This window comes from Patella vulgata, chromosome 3 (assembly GCF_932274485.2).
Source record: "Patella vulgata chromosome 3, xgPatVulg1.2, whole genome shotgun sequence".
Classification (NCBI taxonomy): Eukaryota; Metazoa; Mollusca; class Gastropoda; family Patellidae; genus Patella; species Patella vulgata.
The window spans coordinates 46643944-46666380 of NC_065881.2; the positions used below are offsets into that span (position 1 = coordinate 46643944).

Here is a 22437-nt window from a genome sequence, read left to right on the forward strand (position 1 = left end):
CGAGCGAGATGCACAATCTGTGCCGAGGTATCACTGTTATTGTAGCCAACAAGCAAGTTGATTGACTACTTAATCAACAAATAATAATTAACCCGTTAAATTTAGCCGAAACCATAGTGGCCGGTTTGTTGTTTTACCAATCAGCTTGATTGGAGTTCAAGCGGCTAAAGCCGACAAAAAACCAGCTACAAATCAGGCTGTTTGGAAAAACAGCAGCTTCTGTCATGTCGATGACAAGTAAACAATAACCGTCAACTATCGGAGACTCGGAGGTTGCGTTTCTATGACATTTCTACCCTTTCCAGAATTGTCGTATGTGGACACTAACTATGCGAGATAACAAGGCAAAGGCCTGGCGGACCCGAGTGAAATAGGCAAGCAATAGTCCTCCGATAAATCAGTCGGTCTCGAACACTGACCACACCTTTTTTGGAGACTGGTAGAAATGTTATACAGAACTCAATTCCAGTTCATTGTAACTCAATAGCAATTTCGTCAATTCGGAATGTCCTGGACTGACAATTGAACACCTCGATTTATCCACATTCACACCAGTTTTTAGTCACAGATATACATCTGTCCAATAATCTTGAATAATTCCAAAGCCAATAATTTTAATGTATTTATCTGAAGTGGTAATAAGGTAAAAAGATGTTTGACTTTGATGAAGCTATTAAAGATAAGTGTTTTGACAACTTGTTAACTAATAGAACAGGGTTATTATTAGTTATTCATTGTTCTCATTAGTGCCAATTAATGAAATAAGGTCAAATTATCAGCTAAATATCAAGAAAACATTTAACAGAGATATATAGTTTCCCATACAATCATTGACTACCCCGCTGATTATTTCTTCATCAAATGGTAATTAACTTCCGCCATCATTGATGCTTTGCGCAAGTAAAAATAGCCACAAATCAACAATTTTCAACACATATCATCATAATTTGTATTGAAACGAATGCTTTTATCACAAACAGTGATGAATATTAAACCATTAAACATACATTATGGGAGATTAGATAAAGAGCTGGCAGTTCTCACAGTTCTCATAGTTAAAAACTAGATAATGTAAAGGGAATTTGCTGAAAATTTCAGTCAAATTGATCCACTCTGAACCGAGAATTTAGTGATTGAAATTTAGGCCTAGCCTCGATCACCATTACTAAAGTCGGTATGATAAAAAACAGTCTCGACTATCCAATCCAGTAAATATCACATCTAGCGATGACATCGAGAGTTGATTATGGTTTGGATAAGTTAATTAATGTCTAATTAATAATTTAGATAACATTTCAGGCCTAAAGAAAAACCTGCAATAAGCAGGTTTAGCTCTTGCATAGTGTATGTTTAATATAGACACCGAGCAGTTTCTCTTTGTCGTAATGTGTTTTACTTACATTTTCAAAGCAATGTTTTTATATGTACACAAGTGGCCGTGACTTGACCCACCCAAAATCTTGAGTAGCCATTGTTTTGTTTTTTTTCAAAATCAAAGAATTATGCGGTAAAGTTTCACTTTTATTTCAACATGGATTATATCTTAAGCTATGTGTAGTACCTCTTTGGACCCATAAATTGGAAATTAAGGGAGTTACAAGCTTGTAACTTTTTTGTAATCAAAGGATTACAAAACCTGCTTAAAGGAAGTCCTTAGAACGATCCACTACTGTGGTTGTAGTCAAAGACAAAAGCTATCAGTAGTGGAACCATTTGTAAATAACTCTGCTACTAATTGAACTAGAATGTTCAAACATGGTCTAACCTAAGTGTTTATTAGGTGAATGCCTTGACCAAGTTCAATGATGAATGAACATTGTCTGCTTAATCTGAGATAAGCAGAGGTTAGCAATTTCATCGGCTGATGCTTTGATTCTAATTAAGTGAAAGTAATGAAAATTGGTGTGTAGTTTCACTACATAACTACCTTTACTTAGTTCATTCATAAGCATTTTCTGTTTCCACAGGCTTAATTTAGATGAGAAATTTGATTGCCCAGTGCTTTACAAAAATAAAAGTGTGCAATTAATTAATTTGTGCCAACTGTTGCAAGGCTTCAGTGTCGGTGAGATTGTGAATTTTTTTATTATTATTACCCCCCCCCCCCCAAATGTGAACATTGATTGGGGCTACTGGACTTGCATCGTCTATTAAAATGGCTTTAGTTTTATTACATCAGTACTTTGACTAAGTTCGATAAGGAGCATTTTCTACTTGGGTTATGCAGAGGGATGAATAATTTGATTGTTTCATGCATTATTTGGGGATTGGGGTGGAGGATATCAGCGTCACTGTTAGCTTTCATTATTTCTGTATTTTTATGAATTTTTATCTTGTCTTTATTTTAGTATCAACTGCCACATCTCCTCCACCAGAATTACATGAAGATATACCTAAAGCTGATGTATTACCTATATTGATGTTTGCTTGTAATAGAGTAACTGTTAGTAGAAGTCTTGATCAATTACTCAAGTAAGAAAATGCAATAATATTACTGACATTTAACACATACTTATGGAAAATATATTTGTAGCTGTTTTCTAAAAGCATGTGTTATAGTGTATTAAGAAAATTCAGATAATCAGCATTTAGTCTATCATTTTATAAATGTGAGAACAGGAACTCATAAAGGATTTTGCTTCTCACAGCCTATCATGAAAAATATTATATGATTGCTTTGATATTTAAATATCTCTACTCAGCATTTCGTTACAAGAAGCCTTTATGGACCTAGATCCATTCACCATGATCTAAGTGTAGAAATGTCAGAATCGAATGTATTATCATGGTTAAATCATAATCAGTTCTTTTATTGTGGTGTACATTTAGTTGGATTGAATCATTTATATCAATGCTGTTAATAGCAATCAATAAATAAACACCATGCCAGTTGCATATCTAAACACAAGTTAAATATCAAGATGAAGTAAAAATATTTCCCATTATAAGGTGTAAATTGATTATAAGAGAATCTGAATACATGCATATAAATGCACTAGAGTTATTACCTTATCATGCTAGTTTATTACATGCATCAGAGGTTTGCTGAAATATTTCAGGACATCTGCTGATTTCCTTTTTATATCATGTATTTAAATTTATTCAATGATGCTATAAAATTTGAATCTCTCTCAATGCACACGTTCTATAAAAGTTTTTATCCATTTTAATATACATAATTGTCCCCCGCCTTTCGAAGAAAGCAGGGGACTATTAAAATGGGTTCGTCCGTCTGTCTGTCCGTCCGTTACACTTTTTAGGACACAGTAACTCTCTTTCTAATTGTGCTAGAATGTTCAAACTTAGTGTAGGTGTTTATTAGGTCAATGCCTTGATGGAGTTCGAAGATGAGCATTTTCTTCTTAGGGTAAGCAGAGATAAGCAATTTGATTGGTTGATGCTTTGGGACACGATAACTTTAATTCTAATTAAGTGAGAGTGATGGAACTTGGTGTATAGTTTTATTACATCAATACCTTGACTAAGTTCTATAATGAGCATTATCTGCTCAGGGTAAGCAGAGTGATAAGCAATTTGATTGGCCGAGACTTTGGAACACAATAACTCTCCTTCTAATGGAGCTAGAATGTTCAAACCTGATGTAGGTGTTTATTAGGTCAGTGCCTTGATGGAGTTGCAGATGGGCATTTTCTGCTTAGGGTAAGCAGAGATAAGCAGTTTGATTGGTTGATGCTTTGGGGCATGATAACTTTGGTTATAATGAAGTGAGAGCAATGAAACTCCGAAGATAGATTTATTATATCATTACCTTGTCTAAGTTCGATGGTGCGAATTTTCTGCTTAGGCTAAGGAGCGATAATCTTGATTCTATCTGATAGAGAGTGATGAAACTTAGTGTATAGTTTGATTGCTTGATACTTTCGAAAAAAATAAATGTGCGATTAATTAATATTTGTCATCTATTTATTTTGGGATTTCGGCGGGGGACATTAGCCTCACTGTTGGCTTGTTTGTTACTTAGATATGCCTCTGCACTTCAGAATTTGAAATCTATATGGTGTCGAGTAGAGTAGCTGTCACAGATTCTTCTCACACTCTTGTCAGTCTTTTGCAAACTCTTCACAGGCTTAAGTGAGAATGTGCAGATATTTCCTTTATATAGTCGTGACTGACGTCATTCTGTGAACGTTTGAATGAAAAGCCAGCTTCAGGCTTGCCTTTATATATATAGCTTATTTGCATAGACTTCCAATTCTTATGACTGTGGTTTAAAAAATTAAATGTACTGGTACTATACGGAACTCATCTTGACATTTTTCCTAAGTCTACATTGAGGATAAGAACAAATCTGCTATTTCGCAAATTTCTGATTTTCTGGTTTATTTTTAAGAACGGAATGTGATGGAAACAACTAATCCTCTTAACTAATTTTTCAATTTGCCTAGCTGCATCCACAAGGAATAGCGTCTGGCAGACAGACGACTGGACAGACAACATTTCAATGTTAGCGTATAAAAACTCACCACATCCAGTCTTTGCATGTACTTAAAACATACTATATTATGTCATCTACAAGCTTATTGAATCTTTAAAACGTCCACATTTTTCAAATAAAACTTTTGAGAACTCTAATTCTGTTACAGTAAGTGAAATTATAGACAAATAAAGATTGGACTTTAAGCTTCGGTATTTGCAATATTATTCTTGAATAATGTCCAATCTTTATTTGTCTATAACATCACTTACTGTAATCGAATTTCCAAATTAATATGTATATTCAACGGTTAGTGTAATTTAAAACAAGTTAATGACGACAAATTTATTCTCACTTAAATTGACTCATTGCCACTTCAAAGGAGAAATAAGAGGCTAAAGTTTTCATCTCATCGTGTTAAAATTAATACACCATGTTTATGTCTATGAGACAAAGAAGTCCTGTTTTTCAACGATTTCCGATGATTACTGTCAGAGTTTTTGGTTTCTTTAAATCCTCCTATTACCTACAAAAGAATAACCATGCAACAACCTTTGTAGACCACTTAGCGGCTGTGAGCTATGTTTCGCATCTTGGCAAGAAGTATCTTTGTAAATTGATAACAATTGTAACATATGCATATAAGATGGGCGAGAAAACTTTTTGGTACGTATAGCCAATGGTTACTATATCCACTTTACAGCAACTTCTCACCAATCTGATTAAAATTAATTTAGCTATTTTCACACAAAGGCGCAAAAAGCAACCTCCCTTAAAAACAACTTTGCCAATTATCGAAAACATACTTAATCCCCTCAGATGCCAGGGACGTGACAGTGATCGAATGCATATTTGGAATCTTTATTCCTTGATTACCTATACAGCCGGCGTGCATTCATTAACGCCTGACTGATTCCTTAATCCCCTAATTAAATAAAACAATTGACTATGTAATTTATTTTTTAAATTTAAGATCCAATTTAGAATTTGTTTTATAATGCCCTGCTCTCTCTCTTCTCATGACAGCGATTTTAAAACTGAGCTTTAAAGTGACTTTTTGATAGTCCCTCTACCATCGTGTGCAGTCCAAATGATTTGAGATACATTTCCGTCAGAAGAGGATTGTAGTTCTAATTTCCCCAAGTAAAAGAGTACAGGAGTAAAAAAGATGTGGTCATGCAAAATGTATCATAAAAGTCAAACATGATTGAAACGCTATTTGTAAATGTAGCCATCTGTATCTCGTTTTCCTGTAGCCATCGTACGGCGACTTTCTTTCTGCGTGTGGATTTGACATCATTACTCTGAAATAGACCGTAACTATCTTTGTGTATTAATAATATGGCAAGTGTAGTGTTGTTAATATCTGGCATTAATCAATCTGACTAAAGTTGCACAGACATGGGGTCATAAATTAATTTACACCTCGATGTGGGATTAAGAATGCTGAATAGGGAATTATCTTTTACGGTGGCCAGATCAAAGATATCAATCTAGGTGGAATGTGTGCGTAATACCCCACAAACGAACCAAAAAAGTTACGGGGGAACTTTTCTACAGACATTTCTCAACACCACAACTAATCGTTGAATCTTACACACATTAATTGTAAAGAATTATTAAGTTTTACTGATCAGTTATTCATAATTATTATTTACCCAATAATCAATTAGATTTGTTCACCGATGTTTTTGTAATAAAGTAGCCTCGTATAATTTGTTGATTGGCGTTTAGACAATATTTAATTGACTTCACATGATGGATAAGATTAGGTTATAATGTCTAACATCGTTTAACTTACTTATAAAAAAGGTATTTTACAATTACATTGACAGTTTCATCACTCACCAAACGGCATCAGGAACTCCATGTGTGATCAGGTGTATTTGATATTCATGTCCATGCAATTTTGGCGTCAAAATTTAACGTCAGTTACTACGCCCATAGTATGCATGGAACCGTACATGGTAATAAGATTCCCAGCCTTGATTGGCTGAGAAATGAGGGCGCTCTATTGTTATGCATAGTCATCGGACGGAAAATTCCTTATTCACTGTGAGTTTCAAATGGAGTTATCATAAAAGTTTTTCTTTGTGTATAGAAATGATTATTATTATTATATATCGCTAATAAATAATGAACATATGGATAAGTGACTGGCACCATTTGTATTACTGTACTTATAGAAAATTGTTTGGGATATCAAGTATTATGGGGTTATCCAAATTAATGGTAAATGCACTAATTGCTTGGATCGTCTTCATTTGCCACATGGCCTATTTAAACAGAGTCAGCTTAAATGGATCAACAGCATGAAACTTTTTTTTTTAATTCACTCTAAAATATTCCACTCACAAGTGAGTGTCTAATCTATAACAATGCCAGACAATAATTCGGTGATTATGATTAGGCCACTCATAGTTGATTGGACCGTCAAAATGGTGTGTATAGACAGTGACATATTGTACAGACAGTGATATATTGTATAGATAATGTATATACTATGTGTAGTCCCTGTGACATCACCAGCCAATCAACCGGATTAAGGTTGTAATTGAAATGCATTTTGGGGTGTCAGATACTTAAACATTAATAGCTGAATTAATTTTAATCAGATTAATGTGAGAGAGAGAGAAATGGGGTTTAACGTCCACTCGACACAAACTAGGTCATTTCGGGACTAACACATGGTTCAATTTTATTTCAATCATTCGCTTGCGCGTAAGGGTCTTTAGCTGTGGGAGAAAACCAGAGGACCCGGAGAAAACCCACGAGGTTGGACAGGCGACCCACCCTACTCCTTGTCACGTACAACCGGGGAATCGAAACCCCTCCAGTTGACTCAATGACAGACCGTATGATACAGCGCGCGCATGCTAACCATTCGACTATCCAACCCCCCAGATTGGTGTGAACTTGCCGTAAAGTGGATATAGTACCGAAAAGTTTTCTCGCTCACCTTATGTACCTTTTAAATTAAATTATAAATGTTTGTGCATATGAAACATAAAAAAGAATATCTGTATTATCTCTTGCTAATGAATTACATGCTTTCTTTATTGACTTATTTTAGATATCGTCCATCGGGTGAAAAATTTCCAATCATAGTCACACAAGATTGTGGTCATCAACCTACAGCAACTGTAATAAAACAATATGTAGAAAAACATGGTGTTAAACATATACAGGTAGGTAAACATGCTATATTTACAGTTATATACATTGTTCTCTAACATCTGCCTTGTATGTTTAAAATCGAACCGTTTTTCTAGGTCTAGAAAATCAATTTGTTTTAAGTCAGCTTTGGAAAACTTGTTCCTTATATTCTGGATGTCTAATATATTTCTCAATTCTGACAAATGATCAGGCCCCGAGTTCACAAAGCATTCTCAGATTTAAGTTAAGAATTTACTCAACTTTCAATCACTGTTTATGAGAAATATCTTTGATCTAGAAACACAAAACCTTGCACATGCTTTCTTATTGATGTATTTAATACGTTAAAACAACAAAAGTTTTATAAAGGGCTATATTTTAGTTAAAATAAGGCAAATAATTTTGAGTTAATTCTTAACTTAAGTCTGAGAATGCTTTGTGAACTCGGGGCCTGATCTCAATAGGAGCAGCTTGTGACACAGAGTCAGTTTAAAATCATTTGGTATAAAAAAAAAGATTGAAGATTACACAGCTGAAATCTCTGATATAAAATGACTCACTTTATAAGTATGTTGTTGACAGTTCTCGAAATAGGAGCATAATTTTGAGCAGATTGGCACATATTTGCTTAACTGAAGTTTTTGAAAAATTCTTTTACAGCAACCAGATTTAAGAGAAATAAGTTTACCATGGCCACAGAGAAAGTTTGTGGGATATTATAAAATAGCTCGCCATTATAAGTGGGCTCTTAACCAAGTCTTTCTCGTGTATAATTATTCAGCTGTTATTATTGTTGAAGGTAAGAATCAAGAATGATGTTAGTTGTTCTCTTGAAGGTTAGGAATGTGAGAAATAACCGCCCGCAAAAGTTGCTATTAAGTAATTTAGTTCCGAAAAGTATTAAAAACTATTACAACAAAAATAAAATGCGATGACAAGAGAATAAAAAATTAACAAAATAAAATGTCACAGATGTATAAGATTTATGAAACAAAATATATTTTCATTTGTTACAGATGATTTAGACATATCACCAGATTTCTATGAATATTTTTCTGCAACATATCCTTTATTAAAAGAAGACCCCCATTTGTGGTGTGTGTCAGCATGGAATGATAATGGTAAAGCTAATCTAGTGTCCGATGAACCAGGTACTATTCATTTTGATTATATTTAAATTATCATTGATTATTTTTATCCAGCCTCGTGGGTTTTCTCCGGGTCCTCCGGTTTCCTCCCACTGCTAAAGACACCTACGTGCAAGCGAATTATTGAACGTGCAAGCGAATTATTGACATAAAATTAAACCATATGTTAATCCCAAAATGAGAGAGACAGAGAGAGAAATGGGGTTTAACATCCACTCGACACAAAATAGGTCATTTCGGGACTAACATATGGTTTAATTTTATTTCAATAATTCGCTTGCGCGTAGGGGTCTTTAGCAGTGGGAGGAAACCGGAGGACCTGGAGAAAACCCACGAGGTTGGACAGGCGACCCTACTCCTTGTCATGTACAACCAGGGATTCGAAACCACGCCAGTTGACTCAATGACAGGCTTTATGATACAGCGGGCATGTGCTAACCATTCGGCCATTCAGTCTGTGTTGAGTGGACGTTAAATCCCATTTCTCTCACTGTGATTATTTTTATATTATCATATTGATTATATTTATATTATCATATTGATTATATTTATATTATCAGATTAATCATATAAAATATTATGTATTTATCAAACTTTATCATATTATGTATATATCAGATTAATCGTATAACATATTTATTATATTTAAATTTTCAGATTAATCGTACAGCATATCTATTATATTTATATTATCCAATTAATCATAGAACATATTTATTATATTCATTATCATTATAATTTCAGAGTTATTATATAGAAGTGACTTTTTTCCTGGTTTAGGCTGGATGATAGAAAGATCTTTATGGTTAGAATTGGGACCAAAATGGCCAGAAACGTAAGAATTCTTCTTATTGTGGCAAGTTCATCCGGATTTTCTGACGTGGTTTCCCCTTGTCAGTGGTGGAGAACGGAGGGCCTGACAAGGACAGCTGTCTAGTCCTTCAGATGATATGAAAAACCGAGGTCCCGTGTATATATTGGAATGCACATAAAAGATCCCTCTGGCAGTTGGAATTCGATATAAGAGTAGGCGATAGTGCGGCTGCCCAGGCAAAATTTCCCTCATAGCACACTGTATGGCGTATGCCCATCTTCATTAGCCCAGTATATAGGGCTGTATGATATTCTCGATATAGTCATTTATTGCGATATGGTATTTTCAGACCCAACTACGATATCATGTGGCCAAATATCGTCGATATAATATAGTGGTTTATCGAATATCGCCCAAAACTTCAAATATTGAAAAAAAATTTCGTAAAAATAGATAATAAATACACTATACAGCAGTGGAAATTAGCTGACGGCAATAAACTATAGTAAAACTAATGTTTTGAGAATCGTTAAATGTTGAAAACACTTGCGCAGTGTCCGCAGCCGTTTTTTACTGCATCGTTACTTTTACTTTGTTTTTAGTCGACAATAAATTGTCAGTTGTTACTACATGTACGCTTAGGCCTACCAAACGCCTGAAATTTCCCACTGCCGCAGCTAATTACCAGGCTATAAATAGGTTGTCATATTTTTGAAAAACGAATATTTTTAGAAAACTCTACAAAACTTAATTTCTGAAAGCAAGAATAAAACGATCTATAAATATATTACTGTCACTGTTAGGCCAGGAATACCGCAGCCAATCGAATGCTTGAATGGAAGATAGTCCGGATCATTTAGTATTTGTTAAACTGTTTGAACTTAAATGTACGATACAAGATTTGAAGACCGCATCTACTTACTTCCGCTGCACGTGATATTTGAGAATTTTCTTACACATGGTCACAAGCATACGCTTTTTAAACATCAGCGGTTGTATTTAATATTCATCCAAAAAGGGTGTTGTTTAGTTCATTTTAATAAATTTATATTATAAAAAAAGCAAAGTTTAAAGTGTATGAATAAAGCAATTCTTACCCACAATTCTTAAATCTTACTCACAGTGTAGTCAGCTTTAATGCATTTATATTTAATTTATTTAATAGCAAAGTGACATTATTATTAAATATCTCGATATTGAACTATATCGTTGATAAAAATGCCAATATCGATATCGTCCCTTTTTGAAATATCGTACATCCCTACCAGTATAGGAGCAGAACAGTAGGACGTTAAACCCCATTTCATTTCATTTCATTTCTTATTGTGGCCTTTAAAAACAAAAACTCAAACATGATATAAGGCTAACAATCATATTCGATTAGAAAGTTTTTGTAAGATTGGAATAAGGGTGAGAAAGATACAATTGCAATATTTTGATATGCTACCATTTGGACATTTCAGCTCCCAATATCAGCCTTTGTCTTTATGGCAGATTACACTGTGAAACACAGCTGTAATGTTGGGCAATATGCCTTCAAGCACACTATTTGTTATATGTATATTTATCAGGTTTTGGGATGATTGGATGAGACATCCTGGACAAAGACAGGGAAGAGAATGTATAAGACCTGAAATATGTAGAACAAGTACATTTGGTAAAAAAGGAGTAAGCAAGTAAGTTTATAATTACTAAATGTATGTTAGTGCACCTAATTCATACAGATTTCATTTAATTAAAGATACATTATGGGAGATTAGATAAAGAGCTGGCAGTTCTCACTATAATAGTTAAAAACTAGAAAATGTAAAGAGAGTTTGCTGAAAATTGATCCAATCGGAACAGAGAATTTAGTGATTGAATTTTTGGCCTAGTCTCGATCATCATTACTAAAGTCAGTACGATAAAAAACATAGTGTCGATTATTCATTTCATGATTAAATCCTGAATGAAAGTTTAGCAGCAAATCGGATCCTAATCCAGTAAATATCACAGGCTAGTGATGACATCGAGAGTTGTTTATGGTCTGAATAAGTTAATTAATATCTAATTACATTAATAATTTAGATACCATTTCAGGCCTAAAGAAAGGTCTGCAATAGGCAGATTTAGCTCTTGCATAATATATGTTTAAACAATGTTTGTTGGATGTCGTAGTTATAAATTTCTGACTTTCGAAATCATTCCATAGAATTGTGACCAGTGTTTTTCGACATTAAATGTGTTTAAGTTATGTTATTGGCCACAGGTAGTCAGCATATTTTGTACCAAATCTTTGTCTAACAATTTTTTATTTTTTTTAGTGGTTTATTTTATGAAAAACATCTCAAATACATAAAACTTAATGAGAAGTCAGTGCCTTTTACAAAAATCGATCTTTCATATTTAAAGAAGGTAAGTTTATATTATATTCATGTAAATAGTATTCTATAAAATAAAAAAAATAAAAACCTAAAACAACTTACCTAAAGGTTGTTAAAATGGTCAAACTTAGTAACAGCCATCTGGTCTCAATTCCATTATTGCCTGGATAGAAGTCACGTCAATGAAGATGCTAAGGGCAATAACTCTTCAAATTTGTCAAAGTTTATTTCTTATACATATTAAGATAACTTAGATCAATATAAGAATTTACTGCTGTTAGTTTCGTTCCAATAGAATCCATATTTAGATTACTCTGAAATACCTCCTACTCAAAATGACTGAAATACATATACTGTAATGTGTGTTGTATTTATTTAAACTCTTCAAATGTCTTTCTTATTTCAAGTTAAATACATGTGGATCTATATTTTCAGGAAACTTATGATAAAAATTTTGTAAAGAAAGTGTATGATGCGCCTTTAATGACAGTAACAGAAGTTGTATTGGCAGCTAAACCTGAACTACCTGCTGCTAGAGTACAGTACAATAATAAAAATGATTTTAAAGCAGCTGCAAAAAAATTAGGAATAATGGATGATTATAAGGTAAGATATTTCCAAAATTGAAATGTTAATTAAACTATGGTATGCAATGTATATAAAATAGAAATTGTGACTTTAACCATGGATGATTTTGTTAGTAAAATAGATGATATACATATAATTGATGTAATGTTTCAGGCTGGTGTTCCACGAAGTGCATACAGAGGAGTAGTTAGTTTTGTTTTTCGTGGTAGGAGAATTTATCTGGCACCACCACAAACCTGGAAAGCTTATGATCCAACATGGAGCTGACATACTCAGCTACTAGAAATAATCCGTGATTTTCAATCAGCGAGTATTTTTGGGTAGTGGTTGTTAAAGTATGAATGGGTATAGTAAAGATGTAAATTTATATATTTTGTTACTTAAGTGTAAGTATGGTTGAGTGTATATATTTACAGTAATCAATACCACAATTAGATCATACAAAAAATATTCTGGTACTCAGACAATACTTCCAAAAAGGGAGGTTTTTATTTTATTTTTTGTTTTTAGTTTGTCCGATGACTTTTAACAAGCATCACATAATTACTAATAGTAATAAATACAAGATCGTTTACAAGCAGTAATGAATTGCTATCTTGTACATAAGCTTTCGAGTGGAAATACAAATGGGTGGTAGTCAATGGGAATGTTTTTAATTTTTAAAAAAATAAAAATGGATCTAGCTTCCCTTTTTAAGTGAGTGGCAGTATCTAAGTACCAGAATATTTTTTTTTGTCCCCCGCCTTTCAAAGAAAGCAGGGGACTATTGAAATGGGTTTGTCCGTCCGTCTGTCTGTCTGTCTTTCACACTTTTTGGGACACAATAACTCTCCTTCTAATTGAGCTAGAATGTTCAAACTTGGTGTAGGTGTTTATTGGGTCAATGCCTTAATGATGAAGTTCGAAGATGAGCATTTTCTGCTAAGGGTAAATAGATACGCAATTTGATTGGTTGATGCTTTGGGACACGATAACTTTAGTTCTAATCAAGTGAGAGTGAGGACACTTGGTGTATAGCTTTATTACATCAATACCTTGACTAAGTTCGATAATGAACATTTTCTGCTGAGGGTAAGCAGAGCGATAAGCAATTTGTTTGGTCAAGACTTTGGAACACATTAACTCTCCTTCTAATTGAGGTAGAATGTTCAAACCTTTTGTTGGCATTCATTAGGTGAATCCCTTGATGGAGTTCTATGATGAACATTGTCTGATTACGTTAGTCAGAGATAAGCAATCTGATTGGTTGATGCTTTAGGGGCACAATAACTTCGGTTATAATGAAGTGAGAGCGATGAAACTCTAAATATAGATTCATTATATCATTACCTTAACTAAGTTCGATTGTGCGAATTTTCTGCCTGGGCTAAGGAGCGATAAGCAATTTGATTGGTCAAGCCTTTGGAACATAAAAACTCTGCTTTTAATTGAGGTAGAATGTTTAAACCTGATGTAGATGTTCCCTAAGTGAATGTCTTGACTGATTTCAATGATTAACATTTCAAGCTAAAGCTAAGCAGAGCTAATCAATTTCATTGGTCGATGCTTTGGGACAAGATAATCTTGATTCTATCTGATAGAGAGTGATGAAACTTAGAGTGTAGTTTTGAAAAAAATAAATATGTGATTAATTAATATGTGTCATCTATTTATTTTGGGATTTCAATGGGGGACATCAGCCTCACTGTTGGCTTGTTTTCTTTAAAAATGGCCTTACATATAATAATTTATACTACTGATAAGTCATCTAAGTCTCAGTTCAGCTACTGTGTCTTACAGATAGAAGTTTATGATTTAAGTCAAATTGATTAATTTCCCATTTTTCTGACTGTGGGCCATGTCAAAAAGAATCATCATTCACTCCAGTCAGTGTAATAATGGGTGTTATGTACATAATGTTGATGTAGTAAGGTCCATTTTATTAATTGACTGAAATTAATTAGTTGCTAAATGTAGGACAAATTATCTGATAAATGGTAGATAATATAGGTATGATTTATTTTTATACGCCCACATTTTCATGTGAACGTATTATGCTGTCGCCCCTGTCCGTCCGGATGTCCATCCGTCCACAATTGTTTGTGGACTCTCTACAGGTCACAATTCTTATCCGATTTCGACGAAACTTGAAATATAGGTTTATCCCCAAAAGATCTCGGCTGCTTTCGATATTGGCACATATCAGACAGTAACTTCCTGAATTATGGCCCCTGATTGTACGAAAAATCACGTTTTTAGCTTGTGGACCCTATAGAGGTCATAATTTTTATCTGATTTAAAAAAACGTATTATTATATCACCGTTACACCCTAAGGACGACTGAGTTGGAATTTCGTGAAAATCGGCCCAAAATTGACAGACAAAATGGCCGCCGTTCGTTCTGGAATAGCATAAGAATATGTTATATCAAGGTTGTGGACCCTATAGAGGTCACAATTTTTATCCGATTTTGTTGAAACTTGAAATATAAGTTTATAACCCAAAGATCTTGGTTCCTTTCGATATTCGCACATATCGGACCGTAATTTCCTGAATTATGGCCCCTGATTGTACGAAAAATCGCGTTTTTAGCTTGTGGACCCTATAGAGGTCATAATTTTTATCCGATTTAAAAAAACGTATTATTATATCACTGTTACACCCTAAGGACGACTGAGTTTGAATTTCATGAAAATCGGCCCAAAATTGACAGACAAAATGGCCGCCGTTGTTTCACAAATAGCGTAAAAATATGGTATATCAAGGTTGTGGACCCTATAGAGGTCACAATTTTTATCCGATTTTGTTGAAACTTGAAATATAAGTTTATAACCCAAAGATCTCGGTTCCTTTCTATATATGCGCATATCGAATTGTAATTTCCTGAATTATGGCCCTTGATTGTAGGAAAAATCACTTTCTTGTTAGCTTGTTCTCTATCCATCTCTCGAAAATGTGGGCGTATCCTGCCTGGCAGCCGCTGGTTTCATAAACTGTCTTTTGTCTTTGAAAATTTCTCAGCTTGAATTCCACATTATCTGAGGATTTTTCTTTCATCAATAAGTTTATAGGAGCAAAGGTACAGAAAAGGTTGACTCGATTTCAAGGTGTTAATCAATGAAAAGTAGTTCAATCAATGATTGTGAAGACAAGTGTTACTTAGTAAAAAATTTATTGAACACAATGCAGAAGTAATCAAAATCAATTAGTTAGTAAAAGGTCCTTTAAGTGGTCAGTAGGACGTTAAACCCCATTTCATTTTTTTTCGTTTCCTTTAAGTGTTCCTCTAAACCTTTAGAGCAAACATCTGCAGCCTGACATAGTCAATGGTTTGAATGAAAGGCCAGTGTATTAGATATAGAAAACTCTTAATACATTATAATTGTACTACATTTTCTTCTAGAATATTGAGAAATGAATATATTATTTTACTACAGAATGACAAAATGTAATTTATACAGCTTATAAAGCCATAAAATCATCTCCACTTATTCCAAAACCATATATACTTCAGATTCATTGTTTATTTAAGCTCATTTAATGTACATACTAGTACTTTTTCTAAAAATAACTTTCTTATTGAACTGAGGCAAAGATATATTTAGTAAATATTTTGTTAATTAATTCACAAATTTTGATGCTTACCAGTGTGACAGTGTCAGATGGTTCCTGGTGTGTGATTACTGTTCAGCACATGCGCAGTTGTAGGAGTGAACTCACACCGTTATGGACACGGTATGCATTGACTCCCCGTGATAGGATTTCCCCTAAGATTTTTTTAGGGTCGGTTTCTACACTATTATCTACCAATATTTACAGTATTACTATCAGGAGAGGGTGTCGAGTTTCTATTTTTTGTTTAATTCGATAAAAAGTAGAAATACAAATTGACAATCTGTATTATTATTCAGTATATTCCCGACCACAATGCAAAAATTTAATTCAAAATGATTGTCCCTTGTGCAATTTGCATGCATGTTTGAACCCAAATTTACAACAAGTATTTATTACCGCTTTCTTTTCTTTGTATGGAATGGGGTGATAAATATATATTCATGTTCAAGAAATGGGTGTTTTTAGATTTAGTTTCAGATTTAGATCCCATGGTTTGCATGACAAAGAATTGGCATTTGAGTAATAAAACACACAGGCTATATTGTGAATTTTACTAAGAAGTACAAAATTAAAATAACAATGATATAGAGAAATCCCAATCATGTAAAGGCCAATATGCAATCTGCAAAATAGTTAATAATTAAAACATAGTTAAAACATCAAAAAGTGTAATGACTACATCACTAAAAAAACCAAGGCAACAAGCCACAAACCATAGAAGTATCAATTTCAAGGCAATCAACTTAGATCCGTTGATCGTGTAACTACTGATTAGCTAATCACGATAACAAGTATGTTTATTAGTGACAAAACTCTAACCAAATACTTAAAAATAATTCTTAACAGTTTCGGACATGTGCAAGTACCCAAGAGCAAACACACCAAGAGTCAATTCAAACTGTCACACCGGTACATGCCTTTAGTGGTGAAATATTTAAATGATTTAAGACAGTAGTATTATATAGCTTATATAATATATATTTTTAAACTGGTCAGTCTTACATGCTTTGTTGAATAATCTATTAATAGTAAATTTTATGAAATGTATAAAATTGTAAATAATTGTTTATAAAGCAATTTTCGTTAAAAAATTTGTTTGGCCCAAAAAATGAAACCATCTGTTTTGAAAATATGACTACAAAATTTGAAATTGGATCTATATTACCGTTATTTATCACCCAATAACACATTCTACAGTACATATCGCTGTGATAACTTTCATAATCTACTGAGCGAGATATCGCTTTTCATGAATTTGATTGGTTAATTAAAAAGGAACTACTTTTTTTTTATTAAAAAAGGACCTACGTTTTGGATCCAGTAATATTGTTGGAGAAAAGTTCTCATTACCATAAACAATTACAATACTCGCCAATATATAGGACTTTGCATCATGTGACTTGTCAAAAAATGATGTACATGTATTACTACACCATAAAGTAATCAGGCTCAGTAAAATTAGATCTATACCAAAAAATTATATCAACTTATTTGTGCGCACAAGAAAGGGTTGGGTGATAAATAAAATCTCCTACTCGTCTTTTTGGATATCAAAAGACCATTAGGAGATTCTCTATGAATAAATTAGATACAAAAAACGTACTAAATCCTCAGTCTACATGTTATTTACAAAAAAATACAAAGAGCAGTAGGCAGTCTCAGAAACAGATTATTTTATTTTGGGACCTTATTTGTATGTATGTATATTTAATTTTTAAGTTCAGATTATAATAATGTAGTCAAGTTAAAAGGAATGATGGGATAGTTTGTTTTTTGGTAGTCATAAATAAATTAAATACCATAGTTTATTTCTACTTCTTAGATTTACGTTTTTTAAGTTCAGATAATAATAATGTAATCATGCTAATATAAGTTATTATTTTAGTAAATTATATACTATAGTTTGTTATCGTTTCTACGTCTTAAATAACATAGAATTACATTTTACTTCCATTCCACCACTCTGCTCAGACTTTTTAATGTAGGTAATAAATAAAGGTATAGTGTATATTTAAACAATAAACATGAAAGTAGTAAGTTTTTTTAAAATATTTTTGTTTAAAGATGCATTATGTAGGAGCTAAATCTGTTTAATACAGATCTTGCGTTTGACCTGAAATATTATATAAATCATTAAAGATACATTATGTAAGATTTAGATAAAGAACTAGCCATTCTTGCTATAATAGTTCGAAAGTAGATGATGTAAAATGTATAATTTGAAAATTTCATTCAAATTACTCTATTGCAAGCGAAGATATTAACCTTTGAAGGTTTGACAGACGTGTGCAATAATTTCAACCACCGTACTGGTTGATCGAAGCTAAGTCTCGGTCCTCCATATTTGATTAAATCAAAGTTTGCTGAACCATTCTAATCTATTTAATATCGGAGAAATCTGATGCCATCGAGAGTTGATTAAGGCCTGGATCAGTTAATTAATGTCTAATTAATACTTTAGAAAACATTTCAGGCCTAAAGAAAGACCTGCAATAGGCAGATTTAGCTCTTGCATAATGCATGTTTAATTAGACATTTATTCACTTACCAAGTCCATAATAAACGCTCTAAACCATCGAATGCTTTTGATTTTCAACGGGTTTAAACACGATTGCTAGTTAATAATTTACTTTAAAAATGGATTATCGAGACTTTCTTTATTATCATAACAACAGTAGCAATGACAATCGAGACTACACTATTCTTCATTATCTACTTGTTAACTATTATAGCGAGAACTGCCAGCTCTTTTTCAATGGGCATAAATCTTACATAATGCATCTTTGAATATTTAAAATGCATAAATATATTTCAATTTAACAAGTGCTAAAACATGATTATATGTGCCATGTAAATTAATTTAATCAAACTCTAAAATAAGAAAAAACCATTAACTATGATGGACGTATATTGTTGTCACCCCTATCTGTCCTTCCCCAATTTGGTTGTGGACACTCTTTAAGTCACAATTCTTATTTGATTTTGACGAAACTTCAAATATAGGTTAATCTCAAAAGATCTTGGTTCATTGGCATGTATCGAATCGAAACTTCATGGATTATGGCCCCTGATTGTACGAAAAATCATGTTTTTAGCTTGTGGACACTCTAGAGGACACAATTTTCATCTGGTTTTGATGAAACTTGAAATGTATGTTTATAACCCAAAGATCTTGGTTCCTTTCGATATTTGCATATATCAGATTGTAACTTCCGAAATTATGGCCCCTGATTGTACAGAAAATCGCGTTTTTAGCTTGTGGTTCCTCTAGAGGTCACATGGATTATGGCCCCTGATTGTACGAAAAATCATGTTTTTAGCTTGTGGACACTCTAGAGGACACAATTTTCATCTGGTTTTGATGAAACTTGAAATGCATGTTTATAACCCAAAGATCTTGGTTCCTTTTGATATTTGCACATATTAGATTGTAACTTCCAAATTATGGCCCCTGATTGTACAGAACATCGCGTTTTTAGCTTGTGGTCCCTCTAGAGGTCACAATTACTATCCGATTTAAAAAAATGTTTGATATCACCATTACACAATAAAGAATAACCTTCTTTAACTTTCGTGAAAATTGGACCAAAACTGCCGGACAAAATGGCCATCCCTCGTACGCAGATAGTGTAAATATATGGTATATCAAGGTTGTGTACCCTCTAGAGGCCACAATTTTGATCCGATTTTGATGAAAGTTTAAATTAATGTTTATATCACAAAGATCTTGGTTCCTTTCGAAAATCGTGCATATCTGAACGTAACGTCCTGGATTATGGCCCCTAATTGTTTGAGAAATTGCATTTTTAGCTCATGGACCTGCTAGAAGTTGCAATTTGTATTCAATTTTAAAAAATGTTTAAATATATCACCGTTAACACATCAATGAAGGTTGAGTTCACATTTCGTAAAAATCTGACCCAAAGTGCTGGACAAAATGGCCACTCCTTGTACGCAAATACTGTAAAAGTATGTAATACCAATGTTGTGGACACAATTTTTATCTGATTTTGATGAAACTTGAAATGTATGATTATAATCCAAAGAGCTTGGTTCCTTTGGATATTTGAGCATATCGGACAGTAACTTCCTGAATTATGGCCCCTGATTGTACAAAAAAAATCACATTTTTAGCCTGTGGATCCTCTAGAGATCACAATTTGTATCCGATTTTAAAAAGCATTTAAATGTATCACTGTTATAGGTTGTGGACTTTCTATCCATCTCTTGCAAAATGTGGGCGTATCTTGCCTGGCAACCGCTGGTTAATATTATTTATTGAGTCTTTTTCAATTTAAGAAGTTTCATGGCTCAGATTTGCTTTGAATTAAATGGAGGATTACTATTCCTGCAGACTTTTGATGTATAATTAAAGGCCCTGATGATCATTTTCATTTTTCAGACAATATCTAAGAGGCCTATTAAAAGGTTTTATGCTGGCTTGCTAATATCATCTGCAGAGAATGGCTAATGCAATATTTTCAATTCATCATATCTTTGAAAATACTGATGAGAATTGAACCATTATTGGACTGGTATTCCTTATAGAGGTTTAATTGTTGGCCTGATATTCCTTTTAGAGATTGTTATTTGTACGGGATTCAAAATCCTCAAATGACAGTCAGCAGGTTTAATATGTTCATACAGTTTTGAAATTTAAATGACTGGTCTATCTGTCTCATGTTTAGGAATTAGCTTGATAAACATTACATAGTGTACACAAGCTATTGCCTATATTAATAATAAGCCTTACCCCATAGAAGTCTTCTAATATGTTAGCAGATATTACAGATCATATGATTTTCCTACAAAACTATTTGTCTAACAATGTAGTTTATACAAAGAATTTCAGTGATATGTTTCAAATACCTCTATTATTTTGTTAATCATGTTCTAATTGCTTGATTCATGTATAAGAAATCATAATAAAAGGAATCGTAAATATTCTTATTGAATTCTTTCTTAAAGCCCACAATATTACTGTGGACAGTTGTATCTCATACATGCGCATAGATAGCTGTTACAAGTGGAAAAAGCCTGATGTGTGACACAATTTGATCTTATTTCATTCAATGCAGCATTTTCCTAAAATTCTAGAGTACACAAGTGGTTGAATATCATACATGGATTTAGTTGTAATTTTATAATTACATGGATTTAATTGCAGTTGTATAATTAAATATTGTAAGATTGATTGTGTTTTATACAGAAAAGATTTATTTCCATTAGTGAAAAGCAGCATGATTTGTTGGCTCTGTAGTATATAATTTGGTTATGATTAACATGTAGCTTAGTCAAAAAGAAAAAAAATGTTTTTATGTCCTTTTCTACTGTACAGTTTATGGGAAATGTTACATCAGCATTAGCCAAAACTATGTATATAATGGGACCATCGTTTTTATAATGATCTTTATTGAAATTCATATCAAACATTTTTTGCCACATTTATCTAATAGACATGTATGAAACTTATTTGTCATATTGTATAAATGCAGACTGGGAAATTTTTGGTTGTCTAAATGCCTAAAACTTGTATGTCTGGTCCATCAGGTTATTGCTATTAAAAGTGAAAAAGTTAGCGTCTCTTGATGTGAAATTAATTTTATAGATAAATATATAGGGTTAGTATTTAATTGCTTAATATTGATAATTCTTCAATGAACACAAGTAAATTACGAAATTCACAATGTCAAAATGTCTCATTGATGATTTGACAGAACATTCTTTAAATTGGCAAACCAGTATACAAAATAATTTCCCAGTCTGTCATGGATTTGTTCTTCAAAGTTCTTGTTTGTTTATTGTTTTAAGGTTCTTTATTTAATAAATATATTGCATTGAATAAGCCATGCAGTAGCACAAGGAAATGCTCCGGGAGACTTAGGTATGATAGAACTTTTTTGGTACCAAAATGCAAATTTATAACATTTACTAAGGATGGAAGACCTTTTTATAACATCTTTTGCTGAGGACCCTTGTGATGATTATCAACCAAACCCATCCTGTAGTTGAGCTGTTGTAGTCATGATTTTATTTTTTTCTCAGGGCACATTTGTGCAAATTATTTATCATGCATCAATCTTGTTACGTATCGTTGACATTAAAAATTGTTTTATTTATTTCTTTACTGTGTGATTTTATTTTTTCGAACAATGAAATCTAGAATAAAGAAAACCGTTCATGAAAAAGAAAAAGTTTTCTTATAAAATCTGAAGAGCGAATTATCTCCCCTTCACCACACACTAAATCTGTAACCAAATCCCTTGTCGCAAGTATTGATTCACGTAGTGTTAGAATCAGTTAAGTAACAATGATGCATCTTCACTGGTTTGTACTGGT

At 33.0% G+C, this 22437-nt stretch overlaps 1 protein-coding gene across 2 annotated transcripts in view; it reads left to right on the top strand.

Annotated features, from left to right (window-relative positions):
* The window catches only part of LOC126816355 (alpha-1,3-mannosyl-glycoprotein 2-beta-N-acetylglucosaminyltransferase), a 49084-nt gene extending 26863 nt beyond the window's left edge, over positions 1-22221 (top strand). For both annotated transcript variants that reach the window (XM_050542797.2, XM_050542798.2), the window contains exons 4-12: positions 2349-2472; positions 7509-7623; positions 8252-8390; positions 8608-8742; positions 9484-9574; positions 11125-11229; positions 11857-11947; positions 12352-12522; positions 12658-22221. In XM_050542797.2, the coding sequence (XP_050398754.1) occupies positions 2349-2472; positions 7509-7623; positions 8252-8390; positions 8608-8742; positions 9484-9574; positions 11125-11229; positions 11857-11947; positions 12352-12522; positions 12658-12771 (1085 nt within the window). In that variant the 3' untranslated portion in view covers positions 12772-22221. The remainder of the gene's footprint in view (positions 1-2348; positions 2473-7508; positions 7624-8251; positions 8391-8607; positions 8743-9483; positions 9575-11124; positions 11230-11856; positions 11948-12351; positions 12523-12657) is intronic.
* The last annotated feature ends 216 nt before the right edge of the window (positions 22222-22437 follow it).